General features: G+C 40.2%; 1 protein-coding gene across 2 annotated transcripts; it reads left to right on the plus strand.

Annotated features, from left to right (window-relative positions):
• The first annotated feature begins 1647 nt into the window (after window positions 1–1647).
• On the plus strand, window positions 1648–21528 carry pals1b (protein associated with LIN7 1, MAGUK p55 family member b). Of its 2 annotated transcripts, none has more exons than XM_030046659.1 (14): window positions 1648–1834; window positions 5435–5945; window positions 8164–8372; window positions 11529–11606; window positions 13914–14036; window positions 14535–14696; window positions 15529–15606; window positions 15684–15867; window positions 16618–16686; window positions 16888–16959; window positions 17858–18019; window positions 18320–18522; window positions 20113–20223; window positions 20480–21528. In XM_030046659.1, the coding sequence occupies exons 2-14, from the start codon at window positions 5588–5590 to the stop codon at window positions 20654–20656; spliced, it is 1986 nt and encodes a 661-aa protein (XP_029902519.1). In that variant the 5' UTR covers window positions 1648–1834; window positions 5435–5587; the 3' UTR covers window positions 20657–21528. The 2 variants fall into 2 exon arrangements, with proteins under 2 accessions (XP_029902519.1, XP_029902520.1); XM_030046660.1 differs by having other exon boundaries at window positions 13926–14036.
• The last annotated feature ends 134 nt before the right edge of the window (window positions 21529–21662 follow it).

Genomic DNA, 21662 nt, shown 5'->3' on the forward strand with positions numbered 1-21662 from the left:
TATGGATATAATATGTTGGATATAAGGGGATCAGTGTGAAAATAGGCTATATAATATTGAAGATTTGACTCCCTCAAGTGCATTAAGGTTGCGTGAGCGTGATTATTTATTAGAGGGCACATTGACAGGCTAACAAGAGCTTTGCCAGATATTTTATCTCAGAGAAGCAGGAACGGCGGCGGCAGGGGTAAAAACCTAATTATTGTGACATACTTCATAAGGAAACTTTTATGTTATGAGACGGGTGCGTGTGTGTGTGTGTGTGTGTGTGTGTGTGTGTGTGTGTGTGTGCATGTCTGCCCTGCCTGTCTGTCTGTCATGTCCCATATCAGCCATTCACAATAATAGGCTTGGCTTGTAATTTCCTCTCTGCATCCTTAATACTTCCCCTGGAGCAACAGCTATATTGGAAAACACCGGGAGGAAGAAACTTGTGTTATTGTGTTATTATTATCCTAAAATACTGTGTTTTAATGGCACCAACCCAGGTGAAAAAATATTATAGTCCAATTAATAATACTTTTGAAAGAATGTACTAATTATACTTTTAGTATATAACTGTGCTTTGTGTTTTTTTTGCTGCCTTTAAGTTGTACTTAAGTGTAGCCTACTTAAGTAGTCCTTGAGTATTACTTGCATATACTTGAAGTGTAAATAGTGTGCTAAATAGCAAGAAAATTTTACACTTTTTAAAGCTTTGTAAAAACACAAAAGCCTTCATTTGGGTAAATGTAATTGACTAAAAAAAAAAAAAAAATCAGCCTCATCAACAAGGCTGTTTTCTTTTAAAGCATAATAATAGTTAATTACAAAGGACTTGACAATAATTATACTTTTCATAGGTACACTACATTTCTACTATAAATATTTGCAATTTAGTGTATTTTTTAAGTAAACTGAAGCATACTTTAAAATAAACTAAGTATACTTTTAAGTATACTTAAATACATGTCTAATTAAGTGAAAATAGGTACACTTTAATAGAGCATACCAATAGTATATAACAGTGAACTTGAAAATAAGTATACTTTCCATAAGCACACTTAATTACCATTACAGGTATTTTGTACACTTTTTATAAAAAGTAGTCCCATTAACAATACACTTACAATAAAGAACAATTTTCATAGGTACACTGAAACACCATTTTAAGCACTGCAGGATTAATATTTTTTTTTTAAATACACTGAAGTGGAAATTAATGACAACTATTTTGAAATAAAAGTACATGTTAAACATAATAATAATAATAATAATAATAATAATAATAATAATAATAATAACAAAACTTTATTTGTATAGCACCTTTCATACAAGAATTGCACCTCAAAGTGCTTCACAAAAAGAAGAACATTTTAAAACACATTAAATAAAACATTAAAAAGAATAAAACACAGCACAGGGTGGAATTAAAAAAAGGAAAAGATACTTAAAGTAAGTGCACTTTTTAAATTAAATTATATTATATTTTAAATTACATTATATTTCTAATACACTATTTTTTGACCTGGGAAGGGACGCAGCACGGAAAATAAGGTCAACAGCACCTTCAGCGCGTTTACATGTTTGGTCGAGGGGTGGCGCTGTGGAGTCGTGTAGTGTTGCTAAGGAGACGACTCAAAACACCAGGCGCAGTTTCAAAGCAATGCTTAGAGGTGTCCCGACGGTCCCTTGTCCCAACATAGTGAGGCTAAACACGGTCATGTGAAGACGAAGGAAACCGCTATGCTCCTCAAGAGAATCCGGTTTGTGAATTCATAACATATTTTGGAGACGTTGGACACTATAGGAATACTTCCTCCTCCTCCAAGTCCGGTCAACTCTCTGTGAAGTGGTGAGTATATTATATGTAGAGTAACTTTGACCGTTTGAGAGTTTGCCCGACGTCTTTGCTATTGCAGGATGGCTAACGTTACCGTGAAGCTACGCAGTAACTTCTTGACGTTAGCCAGCATCACAGCATGAGGGCTAAAACGCTGTGTTTCTTCATATGCACTTAATACGACTCGAATAAAAGTTGAAAACAGAAGTTAACACCGCCCACGGAATTCAGTTTATGAATATTCACGATAACAGCGTAAGTTCCCCTTTGTACGTTACGTCTGCTGTTGGTAATGTTAATGAATAGTCAATGAATGTGCTAGCGTAAATCATTAACGTTACTCTTAAACAAAGTCGTACAAAGCGGATAATTAAATTTGAAGATCCCCTATTTACTACAGACCACGTAATACCACTATAGTGTGGTATTACGTCGTCTGGCATTAAAGTAGTTTGGTCTGGCCTTACCTTGCCTCACCTTAGGCCAAGTCAGGTTTGTAAACCAACTATGACTAATGAATGAGAGCATTTTCTATTTTCACCCTATTGGCAAACATGTAATTATAACCAGGGATGTGGTGGAGGGCAAACCCACCGAAACTCGAATCTGTGTCTTTTGTTATGCTGGGATAAACTGGATAAGGAGTATCAAAGATGATATAAGTCACTGCTTTTCAAAATGGGAATGCTTGAGAGGTTTCAGAGGATCCTCAGCAAAATGACGAATACTTTAATTTTAGTGTGATTTAATTCACCAGATTTCTTTAGGATTCAAAAAGAATGTATGAGTGAGAATTTTATCATTAGATTTTAATCTCACCCTTTTGAATCTATTTGAATGACATCTACCAAAGTATCTTTTCATATCTTGCTTCATAAGATCACCTCAAATGGGGGTCTGCAGCTTAATCAACATCAACATGAGGGTCTGGACAATGAAAAAGTTGAAAATCTCCTGATCTCATTGATATGAGGATGTTAGGTTAGGTGCATTTTTGGAGATAAAATGTATTTTTGTTTTATATTAGTGTTTGTTGGCATCATCATGATCACCAAATGGAGGTCATAGTTTACTCACCTTTTTACATCATTACTGATAAAGGATGCTTGAGGAGATAGGTGTGCAATATAACATGTAAATATAGTGGATCTCCAGGACACATATCTCAGCACTAAGGAGTAGGACCTATTTGCAAGATTATTAGCTCCCACTGAGTAGTCTTCAATTTGTATCATTTTCCTAGAGGGAGATAGAGTACTTACCAAGCCATCTTCTATTAGTGAATCAGGCTAGAGAATTGCATTCGTAATTGTTTTGCATTTAGCTGTCCAACTTCACCCTGTATATTTAATGGACTGAGTGATTAGGCCCCTTGATTGTCACTGTGTAAGCTGACATCACATGATATGATAAGCTCCGATTTGATAAGCTCCATTTTCACTTTGCAGACAGCGAGCTCATCTATGATTTTACTCTGGATTTAATGTTAAGGGTCTGCAGGTATAGAACCGTGTGTTTCTGTCTGGGTGTTTGTGTGAGCATGCCACCATGTGAGTCCAACCCATTCATCTTCATTCCACCCAGGTAGCTCTGTCCCTTCCCAGTATCCCTCCCACTTCTGTTGCATTCGCTGAGCCAGAGTAGAGCAAGAGATCCCAGGCTTAATTAAGCCCACAGGAACAGATGGTGCGCTGGCTGTCTCTGCTGTTTCTCAGCCATGCTCCGCCACTCTAAACACAGCTAAATGCTACTTTAGGGGAGGGGTTTGGGAGCTTGGACCAGGAGCCAGGAGGATAGACCTGCCAGACGTGATTAGCTGTGGGAGGCAGAAAGAAGGGGGGAGGACTACTATGTGGTGGAAGGTGACAGGAGTGCATGACTAACTATATGTCAGGACTCTCAAAGGCTGCTTTCAGTCACAATACCTTATTTATCCTCATAGAACTTGAGGTTTTCTCAACATGTATTGAAGGATATCTTTGGGTGTTAGATATTGACCAGGTCAGTTTAACATGCCAGTTATTATATTTCTAACAAATATTACATGTGCCAAGCCTGCAGTGATTTGAATCCTGGCAGGAGGAGAGCACTACCTCATACATTGTTTTTTGAATTGAAACTAAAGTCATTACATTAAAGATGAAGGCATGCTGATCGCTCTCCTCTTTGACCTGCAGGACACTTTCATTGTTTTTCACTTTGTGTCTTCCTTTTGTAAAATGTATTTCAACTGTAAAATAAAGCTATTTTTTCCTACATTGAACTAATGCAAGCTCATGGTGAACATCTAATAGTCATGGTACGAAATTTGCTAATCCAGATTAATACAAATAGCAGCCTTAAAATAGATTGTAATCCATAGCTATGGGAGATCAGATAGTAATAGTTGTATGCCATGCATCACATTCAAATACAAGAAGCCTCTCTTTATTTGGCATCTACACCGACGTGTAAGCCTAGGCTATACATAGATTTTTCAAGAACTAGAGATGAAGTGAGGACATTTGGGGACAAGTATACCTGCGCACAGGGTTGGATGAGGCTGAACTTAAGGGATTGCAGGTGAAAGAGGCCAGAGAGCTTTCCATGTTAGGAATTAGATAAATGAAAGGTACCATGAGGGGAGAAGCCGTAGCACATGGTGGTTCTTACTCAGGCAAATTTCTGATTTTAGGGCTGGGCAATATGCGCAAAATCAAGTGTCATGACCAAATACCTTGATATTATGACGCTATTGTAGGGGTGACTGTAAACATTCACTAGTAATGTAAATGTGATGTCCTATCAGGTGATGGCAAGCTAAAACAGCCTAATGCAGCCTTTAAGACCAGGAAAAAACAACACCTATCATGATATTATGAGATCCAAACTCGCCAATGATATCTGGTAGATCTTTTATCACAGTAAGAAGATATTATTGCTGAGGTCTTGCTGAAAGGAAAAAAAATGTGTGAAAAAACATATTTCTGATATTAAAATCAAACATGATGTAAGCATGACTGTGAGTTGTGCAGGTAGCCTACAGTAAAATACAGTCATTTAATAGTTATTGAGAGATTAAAACAACTCTAACACATTTGAGCATTGTGCCCTCTGAAGGGTGTTTTAAAGGCTTTGAGAACACAGATTAATGTAAGTGTTAAACCCATGTTGGAACTAGCTATCATACTTCTATTGAGCCAACAGATTTAGATTGATCTTGAAAGAGATAGTAAGAATATTAACAGCGTCCCTTTGCTGAAATTATATCTAAATCAACATTGGTGTGACTGAAACTGTAGCTGTAATGACAGTAATCTTCTCTGACAACTTTGCTGGAAAAAAAAACAAATAAAGTGTTCAAGTTGGAGGAATGATTATCATCCAAAGCTCAACATTATGTGTTTGTAAAATATAACAAACTCACTCTGTCAAAGTGTTATCATTTGACAACCAAGGATGTAAGTTACTTCCTGTCTTTTAAAAGGACTATAATTTCAGCTATCAATCACTTTGTAATATAGTGGATATGTCATCTTTGAGTGATGCTCTTCAATTTTAGTCTTTGGTTTCTGTAGATGAAACTGACAGTGAAAAGGGAGAATCCATCTTAACTGTGCTGTTGTGTTCCAGGAAAACAGATCACAAAGAGCAAAAAGGATTACATCTTCTGCTGGTGTGCTATGGCCTCTGACCTAAGGAGTCCCTGCACAAGTCCCTTATAGCTGCTTGAACACATCTCGATACACACTGGGGTGGGTTGAGCTGTACGTTGCTGCAGCAGGGATGATCACATCCCACATGAATGGCTATGTGCAAGAGGACTCTGGTCTGGGCATTTGTTCAGGCCTAGGCCAGATGAAGGCCCACAGGGAGAGGGCGGTGGACTGTCCTGGGGAGGAAAGCAGCCTTGTAAAAGCCCCACGCTGCAGTGCCCAGATGGAGAGGATCCAGCACTATCAAGAGGAGCTGAGGAAGAAGAGGGAGGAGGAGGCCAGGGCAAAGCATGACATCAATCCCAACACCTCGCTAAGGCTCAAGAAGCTGGCACAGAACCCCAAGGTGGGCATTGACAACCCCACCTTTGAGGGGAAGGAGAAGGCTGCAGCAACCAAAGATACCCACACCAAGGATCCTGTATCTGGTATGTTAAAAGAAAGGGGCATGTGGGGTGAGGGAGGTAGGGGGTGTCAAAAAGGGTGTCAAGGAGGAAAGGATGTTAAAAAAGAGGAGGAGATAGCTCAAGAGTAGAATAGGGAGTTGAGAAGTTTCACAACAGTTCTGATTCTTTGAGACAAAGGAGTCAGAACAATGACTACTGAGGGGGCTGAACAGAGGGCGTTAGTGGAGGAGGGCAGTGTGTTTTAAAGGCCGTCCAATTTCTGTCTTGGTCCTAAATGTGGACTGAAGACTGCAAGAAAATAAAATAGGTGCAGTTTTATGGGGAGGACATAAGATGGTAATTCTGAGCACATGAAATAGACGTCATGCCCTTGTTTTGGCTGAGAGTATGGAATACATACACTTCCATCATTATGGATCATTTGTGCTCTCATTTTTGTGTGCACAATTTAACAGTTTGTGCAAACAAATAAATTAATATGTTTTCACAAGTTAATGAAATGACCACAAACTAACACACATTTTGTTTGTACATTGTGATTTAGCAACTGCAGAAAGTTTCAAACTGCTTTTACTCACTAGCCATAATTTGTTGAATTTCCTTTAATTGTACAATTCCAATTGTAATTGTAATTATACAGTATTTTGTTGAATAAAACATTTAGTTGAAAGAAGATTTTAATAAAGTAGAAAAGATGAATCTTGAATTTTTAAGTAACTCCTCAGTCAACAACAACTTGGGATCAGTTATTAAGGCATTACATACATTATCATGGCATTATCATTAGTAAAAAAATAAAATAAAAAAAAAGTAATAACTATCATACTGGGAGCTATTCTACCATTGTCATTATGAAGGCTTGAGGAATATTGTTCTTTATTCACACAAATGTTATGCATCTTGAGTACAGGTTCCATATATGTTGTGTACACCAGTTAATACTTTGTTGAAACAAAGTACATCACCAGTACTTTAGGGCTCTTTAAAAGAGGAAGTCAGTATGCATTCTTTCTTTCTCTCCCCTTTTGGCACACATATAGTACAGATCTGTATACACACAACTACATGCAAACACACACACACACACACACACACACACACACACACACACACACACACCATGCACACCGGCTCTATAACATCCCCCCATCCTCTTACCCCACCCACAGAAGATCCTTCCTCTGATAATATTAATCTTCAAGATAAGCTGTTAAATCCATCCATGGAGTTATGGAGTGATGACCATAGTGAGCCTTGGAGGACGAGGTGGATTGAGTAATATGGAAGACAAGGCTATTCATCCGCATTTGCTTTGGTAAATCCAGGGCATCATTCTCAGAATAAGTTTAACCAGGTAGTCCCACTGAGATTACAAAAGCTTTTAAGTTTAAGAGAAACCTGTCTGAGGAAGCAACATCAATGAAAAACGTAAAAACTGCAGATGAAACAATATCAGTAAAAACATTTGGCTGGTCCCAGAGTTGCTTGATGACTACTCTGTGATAATTCTGCAATTCAGTCCTCCTCTCACCAGTTTTAGAGTAAAATAACTCTGTGTGTCTCAACTTCTGCAGGACTACCAGTGTGATAGCCTACCAGTTTTTTGCCTCAAGCTAAAGCCCTTCTTTCATTTCTCTTTTGTTCTTCATCCACCTTACACCCTACGGGCAACGATTTTCTTATAAAGGTCCAATAGACAGTTCACAGGATTTGATTCTAGTTTAGCAGGAATATCCACTTAACTATCTTGGCACAATAATGGGATTTTCATCATCCAGTATGTATTACCTGATACGTGTGGATGTAAATAGGTTTTCACATATATTGCTTTTGGGCCTCTAAATCTGGTTTAGAAGTGGTTCAAGCTCAGATTGTCAGAGAACTTTCAGATGCCATGCAGCCACATCTGGAGATGCAGGGAGAACGGGGAGACATAATGCAGACACAGATTTGAGGATGCACTAGGCCGCTTCATATTGGCAGCCCTACTTTGTGATTGAGAGGTAAAAGACCGCAGAGGGAGAGTGGGGAAAAAGTAATGCAGACAGCAGGCAAACAGTGACAAACACCAGTATAAACTCATATAGTCCAGTCTTAAGTCTTTATCAGATGTCAAAAATTGCATTGAAATGACACCTTGTTCTCACTCAGTTTCCTAGCCTCTATCTTTTTGTCACTGTGTTTCTGGAAAATGATCATCTTGGTAATCTTCTTCTTTCTGTCTTTGCCTCTTTCTCAGAACTGGAGGAATTTGTGCAGGCGCTGAAGTGGGTGCAACGCTGCCTGACTGATGCACAGAGTCAGCAGGATGTGGAGCTTGTGCTGCAGCTCCTGGTTAGGGAAGACTTCAGGAATGCCTACACCATCCACAGTGCTGTGGCCCAGCAGATGAGCCGAGTCAGCCCCACCTCACCCCTCACAGCACAGGCGCTGGGCCTCTGCCAAGAGGTACACATCACACAGCAGTGGTCCGCTCCCCAGTAGTCATGGGATAGTAAGGAAATTTTAGCTCTTTTAGTGAGACGTGCCACACTGTGTTACCATTGTATGTTTAGACTATGACACATTTCCAGATAAAGTTCTTGATTTCAGCTCTGCACAGGGAGCTGATGCTAAAATGAGAATGTCAGGAATCTTCAGGGGGAGCTGTCAAATTCCGTTGGTCAAGCGTTGACATTACGACACTTCTGTGAGCTATCATTAAAGGGCTTCAGCTCTGCAAAGCCATTAAACAGAGGCAGTGCCAAACATACTGTGAGTGGGACAAACAAAGATATGCATGTCTAAATCAGTACTTGAGGAGAAGATAGCATTCAGCAGGAGGTCAACTCCCTTAAACTCAACTTTTAAGACACACTTCATTCCTACCCTTCACAGTTGTTTTTTCATACAGTGGAAATCGAAATGGAACTTCATGGGTTCTGAAAAGTCCCAGGTTATGGAAAGTTGTGGCTTGGAGAGTGCAAAACAAAAACAAGCTATTTGTGATGTTGGATCCAGGCCATGCATAAAAATTGAGTGAGCTGAGAAAAAGTGGGATGACGTGTAGGAGAGATTGTTTTGGGAGAAGAAAGAGCAGAAAAGAAGAAATAGGATAGTGAGATGAGGGGAAGACAGTTTAAGCTGACAAAGGACTGCAAAACTGAGATACTCTACACTGGCAACTGGAAAGGATAAGGAGGAAGGTGTGAAAGAAAGTATATATACAGGGGTTGGTATTCCACTAGTTTGCAAATATAAAATGCATCACATTGATGTGTTTATTTGATTTCCCTGTCCACCAGCTGCTGTTTCCTCTTCCAATAACAGCTGACAGTGCTGTCTCTTAGGCGCCAGTACTGAGAGTGACAGAGAGCAGAAAACCATCTGAGTATTCACATCTGAGTAGGTGTGAATCTGCCACACCTGACTCCCTTCTTGACAAAACACAAGCCAGCCTCTCGCTATCCAAGCAAAATCACAGTAATTGACTTGTGTCCCTTCAGCCTCTGCAAGTGGAGTTCTCAAATGCAGCCTGTCAAACAGAACCCTAAGAGATGGGAATTGTGATGCATTTTGCTATGAATTAGTTAAATGCGCCATACATCTATGTCAGGCTACTCCCACAATAGGCACTTCATTAGGATTAGTGTCAACTTCTGATCTGTGTAAATACAGGCTTCACAGCACAGCCGTACCAGTTAAGTGTGATTTTTGCTGATGGCGAGATGTGTAAGAGTCAACCTTGTTTTGATGAACATGCTGCTTTGAGCTGTGCAGAGTTCATTCAAGGGGCGTTGAGCAATGCAGCTACAGAACTGCCTGTCCCATGTTGACAGTAGCAGTAGTGGTTTTAAGATGGAGGACCTCGGTGAGATGATCTCATTTGCTTCATATACAGACAACACATGGTGTTTCCCTGCCTACAGCAAACCCTGCCTACAGTGTGTGCACTCATCCACAGCTCCCGAAGCGCTTAACGAGGTGCAATAGTTTAAGCAGCAGTGTGTCCAAGCTAAGTGCCTGTGCTATGTGACACTGGGATTGGCCGTTCAGCAAGTTAATCTCCCAGCAGCCCTTGGGCTGGCAGAGATGGGCGGCCCACCGCAGGAAGAAGGCTGGGATCTGGGCAGCCAGAAAAAGAAACTCCAGCAGCTTACGACAGTACAGACTGAGGCACAGCACTACTGGGGGGAGGGGAAAGTGCGTCACCTTGTTAGTGAGAGCTTCGATTAGTGTAATGGATAAACTAAGCTCCAAACAAGAGATGAAGGAGAGAGAGAGGCAGGACAGGGGATAGGAAATAGCTCCAACATGCCCTTATGATCACAATCCAATAAACAACCCAGGCTGCAAAAATGACTCCTATGTGCCAAATAACACAAACAAGCAAAAAACAGCTAAAACTACGTCACAGCTACTGCACAAAGTAAGGGAGAAAAGGGAAGGAAGATAGGACAAAGGGAAAGAGTTTAACATCCGAAAAGTCATGGATAGGATGAGATATGTAATTTAGTGATTAGATTGGCACTCTCCAAGACAGGATGGAGAGTCTACACTTACAGCCCCACTGAAATTGCTTCAAAAACAGCACCTCAAGCTTTCACCTGTAAACACAGACAAAGAAAATAAATTCTGAGTGTTTTGGATTGTATTATTATTTTCGACTTGCACTTAACAAGTCCCTTTGCAGTGGACTGAATACAGCACTTTCCCATCTGGAATGTGAAACCCCATTGTGACTCATTAGAGACTAGCCAACTACTGTGAATGTGTGTGTATTCATGTGCCCGTGTCTCTGTGGTCCTGAGACACTATGAGAATTCAAAAACTTTATGTCAGCGAATTTGGTTTGTTATTGGAGTTAGGTAGCAGCAGGATTGTTATTATGTAAGACTGGAGCTGTTTACAGTCTAGTATGTGGCATACAATTACACACCACCACAGCCTCCATCTGGTGGTGAAGTGATAATTTCAATGAAATGCTAATACTTAAACCCCACAGTCATGAAGCAAACATGCACTACCAGTTGGTTGTCACTAAACGGATTATCCAGCTACACGGTGCCCTCTTTGTGTTGTTAACTCATTATCTTATGCACAGTCCATCAGTCAGAAAGTGTAAGTCAGTTAATGTACCCTGTGGACTTAAACATTCTACAAACAGGCCATAATCTGTAGTATATCAAATGTGATTTTGGAGACTATTATACAATAATAAAAGTCATATATCATTAAGATAGGAAATAGCACATAAAAGTGTGCAATTATGTAAGTGGGTTAGAGATAATTTCCTTGGCTTTTTAAGGATCCTTGGCCTTTTTTATGCCCTCAAAAAAGTTATGCATTACAGTGAATGATAAATTGAAGGCGGCAAAATTTACTGAGAAATTGCTTGGGTTTTGTATAGCATGTTGTCTTGCAGTCTTTGAGTAGTGCACACTTTTTACTCTTCAGCTTTTTTTCTTCTTCTTTTGGGTGGATTTTTTGTTTTATTTTAATAGCGATCCTGTAAAAAATCTCAAATTTACTCCATAGAAATCTGTGGACAGCCTGTTTCTACATCTTAGTTGAAGTTGTATGTCTTACCTCACCATATCACTTTGTGTCTGTGTTTCTGTTCAGGTACAGAAGATTCTCCAGTCCAGCCAACAGAAGGAGGGCTTGGAGCTAAGTGCTTTGCTGACCAATCCTCATCTTCAGGTCAGACATTTTTAAAAAAGAGACAACTCCAATGCATCTCAACCAGCACATGTACTGGAAACCTGAAGAGTGTTATGCTCTGTTGATCCCTGTAGGGTAATTGTCTTTTTGCTTCCCCCACTGACAGGTCAGAGGTCAGGGACAGATACAGAGATTTCTTTTCCAACAACACAGCAGCTACTGACACGGGGGTTGAATCTTTGTTCCCCTAGTATAGTGGACAGTCTCCTTGCCCACTATACTACCCTGTTCTAGTAGACCTAGGTGAAAGTAATGACAAACCAAATGGTCCCTTACTCTACCATGTTACACTATACTGTACATCAGGAGTGAGTGAGAACTAGGAAAAGAGAGAAGACATGGGGTTTAATCAAGGAGGTCATGATTTGAAAATGGGATGTGGACAGTTTAAAGAGGCTTTTTAGATTCTGAAAGAATGAAAACACGTGGAAGTGAGTGCAGTTAAGCATTAGGAAAGGGGTCCAGTATGTCTTTATAACCCCTAATCTTCACTTTTGAGCAAAATCCAGACGTTAGGAGGAGCGCTGCTGCTTCCAGAGTTCAAACACGTAACCGCTGGTGTGTCTGGTTGTTTCGACAGCTAGTGTGCCCAGGTTGAGTTCAACTTAGTTCGCTGTGACCTTTTGATTAATGACCTCATGGCACTCTGCTCTAGCTGCTGTTTACAACAGCTGACTAACTGGACTCCATCACTGAGGAAATGATTAGACATACTGTATATCACAGGGAGGCCTAAGCCATTCTCACACCTGTGTAAGGAACTGTGATAAAGGCCTAAAAATTTGATTTCACACCACCAATGATTTTCAATATAAAAAATGCACAAAAGTTAAAATACAAATTGATTTGATATATTCTCTATAACAGTTTGAACAGTGGTAACCCAAATGTATACCAAAAAGAAATTTGGTTTGGTTGGTTGGTTAAATTCTGCCACAATGCGTTTATTCAGTAGGCTATATGCTGACCATTCTTGTATCTCAATACAAATATTTTCAGTTGGATATAGTAGCTTCAAATGATGATGCTATACATTAATCATCATAAGAATCAGTATTTCCCACCCAGAAAAATTCAAAATTTTTCATTCATAATTTTTGATGCCACATAATCTTTAAGCTCTGGTGCCTCTTATTTGTGTCAAAAAAGCTATAATTTCCAATCAGCAACTTGTCCCGATAAGTGCCTTGTCATCCTGTGCAAGAGACACATTAAGTTAGCATAATGGAAGCCCCAGGTGGATGGCTATGGTGTGATTCTTATATGGAGGTTCTTGACACAGGAGCCCCGGGGTCCTGGTGTTTCACCCATGTGACCGTGTGAACTGCTAGTCCTCTGCTGGCCCGTTAACCCCTCCACAGAGTTGGATCCAATTAACCAGCAGAGGCGATGTGATGTGAGCATGCCTTGCAACACAGAGAGTGGGAGCGGATTATGTCGGTGGTTCCTGTGCGTGGGACTCGTCCCTCCCCCTTCGCCCCAGGTGGCTGACCCTGTAGTACATATAGGTAAACTAGGACAAGCCTAAGACCTGTAGCAGACAAACACAAGTGTGAGTGGGATAGAAACCTTCAAGTCCACCCTTCTTCCTTTTCCCTTTTTCGAGGGCACAATTTCTTCTTTGGCGCAAGCAGGGAAGCCAAAGGTGTTTGATGATTGATGGCAGCGAATGGCAGCGGGGGAGATTAAGACGGATTGTGTGTACGCCAAAGCTTAGCCCGGTCTCCGCTCTCTCAGGTCCCCTTTGCTACAGGATAGAGAAACTAATTTGGGCAGACGGTTATTAATTGCAGGGTATGGAGCGCTTGTCACATTAAATGAAGTGAAGGAGTAATCTTTGTATTATTTCTGGCTTAGAGGTGGAGTTTCCTGACTGCTCTTGTTAAAGAGACCCCGGGTGGGTTGGCTTTTGGTAGCAGGTGCATGTTTAAGCGAGGGGATTTGGAAACTTGTTTGGCATCACCGCTTGCATCCTTTACAGCAACTAGTGCATACCAAATGATGAATATGTGTTACTTTATAAATCATGCTGAATTTAACCAAACAGTATTCTCCTGCTAGATTTAGCATCTTATTCTTTTCATGCAATCAATGTTACAGAGGCTAAGTGCTATGTAAATAAATTCTCAAGCCATTCACTTGATTCCATTACCTCACTCTGCCTCCTCCATTATTCTTGTCTGTTTGTTTCTGTCCATTATGTTTTTGTACAATTTCTGTATGCACATATTTGTGTACGTGCTTGTGCGTGTGTGTCTATATGTGTGTGTGTGTTATATGTGGCAGGCCCTGATGCAGGCTCATGACAGCGTGGCAGTGCAGGAAATGGCCGAGATGGAGAATGTGAGCCAGTACCTGGGAGAGACGGTTAAGCTGGTGCGGCTGGAGAAAGCTCGTGACACTCCACTGGTGAGACGCCCCCTGGCAGTCTGTCTGAGCCACTCGTACCTACTGTCATGGCTATACTTAGCATACAGTATGGCTAAGTCATACTGCATGCTATGTCCAGTTATTGTATGTGTGTATGTATGAGTGTTTATGTAGATCAATTTTCACATGAATTATATACAGTGTACATACTGTATAGTTTTGTATATACAGTATGTGATATATATGAAATGTACAACCATGTAAAGAGTAAAGCTGTGTTTCAACACCATTACATTTAAAACTATTTGATAAAAATCCAACAGACACAAAACCATACACACACACACACAGGGCTAAGGCATGGCATTGTTGTGTCTGCCTGTTCAGTGTTACTTTAGAGAATATTACTATGGGTTCCTCTTTAATGTGGTTTTGATAATTAATGTGTAAATAATTTAATTATGATGTCGTCTTTAAAAGGTCCTCTGTGTTGTCATCTGATTTGTGTGTGTGTGCGTGCGTGAACATGTCCATCAGGGTGCGACGGTGCGAAACGACATGGACAGTGTGGTGGTGAGTCGCGTGGTGAAAGGCGGGGCAGCAGAGCGGAGTGGCCTCCTCACTGAGGGAGACGAGATCCTGGAGATCAACGGGATTCCTGTCCGTGGGAAACACGTCAACGACGTCCACGACTTACTGGTGACTACAATGAAAACTTCAAGGACTTCCAGGGGTCCTTGAGGGATTTCCAGGGTGTCACTAGTAAATGAGGAGTAATATTGTTCCACTGTACCTTCTGTACTGTACCATTTCTAATAAATTATCTCAGTTACAAGCTACTTAAAATGTACAGAAAAGTCTTAAATTACCTAAAAGGCCATTAAAACAAAATTATCTACAGGTATCAACAAATTATTTGTAGTACTAGCAAGTTGCGGGAGAAAGTAAGGCAAGTAAAATAATCAAAATGCATGAATTGTGTAGTCTCACCAAAAATTATGAATGCAGCCATCAGTAGTGTCAGTTTAATTCTATGTTACATGACCTTTCTTGCACCTCCGGTTGGTCATTAAGGTTGACCCACAGGCATGTCCACATTTAATAATTAATATAAGAATGAAGGATCAAGTCATAGGACATCATAATATGCATTCATTGAGGGAGGGAAAGTGATACCTAACAGCCCATTTATTTTAATGTTGCCAAATACACACATCATTTGTGGATGTGGAGCAATTGTGTTTGAATAGATTCAGTTCTAAACTATGACAAACATTAACATATATTGCAATAAAACATTGTTTCATTTTTATCAGCCCATAGGTAAACAGTCAATAAAAGATGATTGTTTTATATGTAAATGTAATCCTCATCATGTTTAATTCATTGCACTTTATAAATGAATTTTGTATTCAATTTAAGGAAAATTTTCTCTCAGTGAGTTCAAACTCAGCCACCAGAGGGTGACTGGGTGACATTTCTATTGCATAAAAAATATGTGTGACACGATCCTGTCTTCTCCTCTCTTCAGCAACAAATGCATGGCACCTTGACCTTCCTCCTCATCCCAAGCTCTCAGACTAAACCTCCCCCACACAGACAGACTGTGGTAAGTCTCTCTAATGATGTGGCTGCGTGTCTGCATGCATGCGACACCAACCTTGACACTGTAAACCCTGTCCCCAGATGCATGTGCGAGCCTACTTTGACTATGACCCGTCTGATGACCCCTTCGTGCCGTGTCGGGAGCTGGGCCTGTCCTTCCAGAAGGGAGACATCCTCCATGTCATCAGCCAGGACGACCCCAGCTGGTGGCAGGCCTACAGGGACGGGGACGAGGACAACCAGCCGCTCGCTGGACTCATTCCAGGTATGGATCACACCAGAATTGAATATCAATTCTTAGTTTATTGTGTCACAAGGACATGTTGCCCACAAATGTCACTATCTTGTGTTATGTTATCCACATTCCAATGCCAATCCTGTGTGTGTGCAGCCTGATACACATAGATGGGCCCTAAGTGTCCTTGCTCATAGACACACTGGCAGTCATAGACACTGTAAGCACCAGATCAAAATGCACCATTTGGACGTCTCCCTGACCAACTCGCTGTCCTTCTGTAGTGCTCAGAAATCATTTAGACAATTACTTTGAAGTAGCTCAAAGTTGTCTGAGACCAACAACTTACCTGGCAGTAAATGAGCTATCCTGGCAGTAAACACCACCCATCTGGCATGCCAAGAAGATTAAAACAAACAGCAAAGAATTATTTGTGATTACTCTTTGACCCAGGTTGGCATCTATTGAGCTGTTTCCTCAGAAAGTCTTGAGAAGTCTGGAAGAGTGTGGGAAAAGAGCTGCAGATCTAGAAATGTCTTGGAAATTCATAGTCTAGAAAACAAACAAACAAACAAACAAAAACAATCCTTGTTGTTTGGAATAATTGTAGGAATAAATTTTAGTCACAGCCTGGTTCACAGTAAGATTGTTCCTTTGCTATCAACAACATTTTACTGAACACTAACCAACTCAAGAAAATAACATTGAAAATCTGTAGGGTTAGACTGTTTACGGTGGAAAGATGACTGCTCAGACTCTTCTTGTTTGTCGCTTTCCCAGGGAAGAGCTTCCAACAACAAAGAGAGACCTTGAAGAGAACTATGACAGACAGGAGTCGGGAGCACCAAGGTAAGAGGATAATGTTGAAACAGGCATGTAAAAACACACACACACAGTTCATTCAAAAAATATGATATGATTTGAAAACTCTAACATTTATTATCCACTGAATTGCACAAAAGTGGAATTCACTGCATCTGGACTGTCGTAACAAAGTGAAATGATAATCCCCTTTTAAAGCTAAATCCTTTTCGCTTGTCATTGCTTCAGGGAAGCTTTGGTATGTAAAGAAGAACAAGAAACAGAGGAAGAAGAACGTGCATAACTTTAACAAAAATACTGGTAAGACTCTTTCACACTCCTTCTTGGTTCTTCCTTTCCTTAAAGGTTGGAGAAGAGGGTCTGTGACCCGAAGGTTGCTTGTTTGAATATCCGAAGTACAATGTGCTCCACTCCTTCAACACATTCTCTCAGTCATGACAGCTCATTATCTGTCTCTGATAACAAGTTGATAAGCTTATTCGCTGTTGGTATTAACCAGACACTCAAGCAGTTGACAAGTCTTGTTTGCTCAGCAGCTTGTCCAGGCTTGATGTGTCACAAGTCAGATTAAGCCCGTCTCTGCAGACAGGATCACGGCAGGCAAAAACAGGTGCCCAGCGGGTGCCTAAATAGCTTGGAGAATCCTGTGGTGTTATTGGTTCTCACACACACAAACACAGGCACATTCACACTCACGCACACATTATTAGTATTACTATCATTGTAGGGATATTGTATTGACTTACATTTACTCTCAGGAGTCTAACCCTAGCCAACTCATGCCTAACCTAAACCATAACCCCAACCTTAACCAATAATCGAAAATGTGCCTTCTTTTGTGGTGACCATGGATTTTGTCCCCATGACACAAGTTGATCCTCACAAGTGACTGTGTAAACAGAAAAATGTCACCATGATGTTGAGCAGCACTGTGATTGCACTGGGCAGCTCCCATAGGCAAAAGGGCAAAGCGAAACCTTGGCTCAAAGAAACACAGACTCAGGAATAATAATATACTGTAGTACAATACCATAATAATGCCCCGAGGACAAATTCTCTTTGTTCTTGGCATCCTCCACAGGGAGGTCAGAGGTCAAGGTCAGCTGCAGTACAGTCTCCTGGAGCTGGTAGGTATTCGGTGTGTTGCCCAGGAACACTTAACATCACGGTATTAACCTTACCCAAAATCTCTTGTCAGACTATGACGACATCCTGACCTATGAGGAGATGGCCCTCTACCACCAGCCAGCCAATCGCAAACGTCCCATTGCTCTGATCTGTCCTCCAAACAGCGGACAGGACGAGCTGCGTCGGAGGCTGCTGTCTGCTGAGCCGGACAAGTTTGCCGGTGCTGTGCCACGTAAGTCCACTCAGTGTTGGAGCGCGGTGGTGTCAGCTTCCATGTATTTGCAATTCAATGAAGAAACCAAATCATTCAGCATGAAAATGTGGAACACAATGTCTCCTTTGGGTAGCTGTGACTGCACAACATGCTGAAATTTACAGTTTTTAAGGTAGTGAGAATTGATGACATCAGCACTTAAAAGGATTTACATGATTTTTTGTTCAAGAAATTCACACGCCAATCAGTATAGTAATAGCTTGTAGTGTCCTAGAATTAAATAAAATGTAGTTTTTCTGTGGCTGTTTGACAACTCAGACACAACCAGGAACCCAAGGATACATGAGCGCAACGGGCGAGAGTACCATTTTGTGAGCCGGGCTGCCTTCGAAGCCGACCTTGCAGCAGGGAAGTTCATCGAGTCAGGAGAATATGAGAAGAACCTGTACGGCACCAGCACTGATTCAGTCCGACACATCATCAACTCCGGACGCATCTGTGTGCTCTGCCTGCACACCAGGGTAGGAGAGATCCTCTATATGCTTAATATTTCTGGACCAGTCAAAACACACAATCATAACATGGAAGACTGATGGGGCAAAAACTCTTCCAAAATACTCAAAATATTGTAAAATACTTTAAAAATACTACTTTATTACCTCCTAACTAGGGATGGGTATCTTAAGGGTTGTACACTGCTTATCGGATCGTTACATTATCAATACTCAGTTCTTTTTTGCACGAAAAAAGAAAACAATAAATTAAGAACACAGTGGAAAGGATTTTTTTTTCTGCTGTTACTCTCTTTTTATTATCTAAAAGCTACATAATGTGAGTAAAAATTTTGTCAGCATACGGAGAGAGAGAAGGGTGGGAGAGGGTGTTTCTTCAACAACAACTGTAAAATAATGAATAAAAGAAACATTTAAATAACCACTAAAACACCATCAAAAACATACAAAAAGCATCTAAATTAATGTATTTTATTTGCCTTTTGGCAAATTATTAGCTAAATGCTTATCTAAATGGTGAGCTTAATAGCTAACAATGGAAAGATACACAACATAAATATTTATGTCATATTATGTAGTATGTATTTATGTATTTTATTCAAATTTATGTATTTTATTCAAATGTGTAAATATATAGGAATACATCACATAAATATTAACATGTAGTCCTATGGAGTTTTGCCTAGCCCTGCTGTGGATGAGGATGGGACCATGAGAGACACATATCTACATGTCTGTCTTGTGTTTGCTCAACAGATATTTTGATAAACTGATGTGTTGCCTACCGTACTCGCAAGGGTTTTGTTGTGCTATAGCAGCGAGCATTCCAGTAAAATGTAACCAAATATTAGACTGTTCTCTCTGGCATGACCTCTGTTCGCAACATTACTGTAGATTCTTAAAGGGGGAAAAAAATCCTATTTCTTTAATAGCAGAACCGATAACGTCAGACCTGATCAATACTATCAGTAGAACTGGTTCTCATTTGGAACCAGGTTTCAAGAGGCATCCCTAATCCTGCCGTCATCTGTGTCATCACATCTTCTAGCACTTCAGACAAAAAAAAATGCTCTGTATATTTGCTTTTCTTTGCATAGAGATGATGACATGTTATGTAAAGATATACACATATACTGGAGCATGTTAAATCATCATATATGTGCATTATATTATAAGTTACACTTTTCAAATCGCCTATGCTGACAATTATTTTGCACTATGTGTTTCCCCATTGGCCTTCCATGTAACTTACAGCTAAATCGCTGATGACAAAGTTATCAGAAATATTAACGTCAGGATAGTCCTATGGAGTTGTGCCTAGCCCTAATTTCTTATAGACAATTTCTGTGATTTTTTTATTGTTGAGCATATGGCAATTTTTTTTACTTTGTGGTGTTCAAAGAATATGATAACCTGACTTCAATGTACATTTTAAAAGGTCAAAATAACTATCATTCATAACTTAAATAACTTTTCACAATCACTGTGGATGATTCCAGACTTGTTGCTCCTTTGGTGTCGTTGTTAGTCCCTAACAACGTTGTTAGTTTCTTCTTTGCTTCCACTTCTTATGCACCTGCCTGTTTCTCCTCCTGTCAGTCACTGCGGGTGCTGAGATCCTCCAACCTCAAGCCCTATGTCATCTTCATCGCTCCTCCTTCTCAGGAACGACTACGCACCCTGCTGGCCTCAGAGGGAAAGACACCAAAGGTAATTGATGTCCCACTTGTTGTGCAATGCAAAAAATGTATTTCCCCCATAAAATCACCTTCTCAACTGGAATGGCTGGAATTATTGCCTTTATAAATGTCACAATTTGTTTATTATGTATAGTAATCACATTTTCTACCAAAGGCAACACTTTCCCCCACAGTGACTCTTTTAAGTTTGATGTCTCGCCATCACAGAAATTACTCATGTTTCACCTCTTGTCTTCTTAAACTGATGTCCTGTTTTGCATCTCCAGCCTGAGGAGCTGAAAGAGGTCATTGAAAAGGCCCGAGACATGGAGCAGAATTTCGGCCACCTCTTTGATGCAGTCATCGTGAATTTGGATCCTGATTCAGCTTTCTACGATCTGCGCCGGCTGATAGAGAAGCTGGACACTGAGCCACAGTGGGTGCCCACCTCCTGGCTGTGCTAGAAGCCAGAGGCACTCACCCTGGGGAGCCAGAGGGCGGGACGAGGGAAATAAAGAACAAATCAAGAGTTCCTGGAGGGATGGACAATGGTAACTTGTCACTGGAGTTTCACTCGCACTAAATGGGGTCATTCTCCTCATTTCTAGAGGTGATCTCACATGTTGCAGGGATGGACTCAAGTTTCCTATATTTCTTGTTGGTGTTTGTCTTTGTGGGTATTTTTTTTCTTTGTTTTATGAAGGTTCTTATTCTTGTTATTGTTTTATGCAAAGTCATTTATCAAAACAATTAGACAGCATTTCTATCCTAATAATAGTTATTTATAATTGTAAATATGTATTTTCTAGACACAAAGGTAAAATATTCTATTACGTTTTGTGAGCATGATACACAAAACAATACATTCAACAGCGAGAGTATATCTCAGTTTTCAGATAGTTTACTGATGACGCAATAAAGCAAGAGCCCTTTTGAGCAACGACCAAAAAAGTTGCTCCTGTGTTGAAAGTGGCTGCAATGTCTTCCATTCAGAGACACCAAAGAGAAATCTTGCTGTAATCTGCAGTGTTTTGAGGCACTTCACACACACCAATTTCAGTATTATTTTGTGCTGTCTCACATTGCTACAGTTCTGCTGTAATAACAAGGTACCTCAAAGCTTTGGTTTGTTTCTGTCTTTAATTAGATTCAGAACTTAAAAAAAGACAGCAGCAGTGAGGTTGTGTCTGTTTTTTTCCATTGTATGGAGAGGGCATATCAATCATATCATTTTGAATAATCTATTCCAACTCATACTGTTACTTCAATGGGTTCTTATTAATTCATATGCACCAATCTGGAAAAACAGTGTTAATAAAATCTGATACTCGATTAACTGGCATGCATTGATGTATCTCGTCAAATCATTTAAGAACATACATTATATTAATGAAATCTTGAAAATATAATTTATCGATTTCTTACTATAAGTCTTTAAACATAAGTCTGTATATTCAACACTTGCAGTCA

This window comes from Myripristis murdjan, chromosome 24 (genome assembly GCF_902150065.1).
Source record: "Myripristis murdjan chromosome 24, fMyrMur1.1, whole genome shotgun sequence".
Lineage (NCBI taxonomy): Eukaryota > Metazoa > Chordata > Actinopteri > Holocentriformes > Holocentridae > Myripristis > Myripristis murdjan.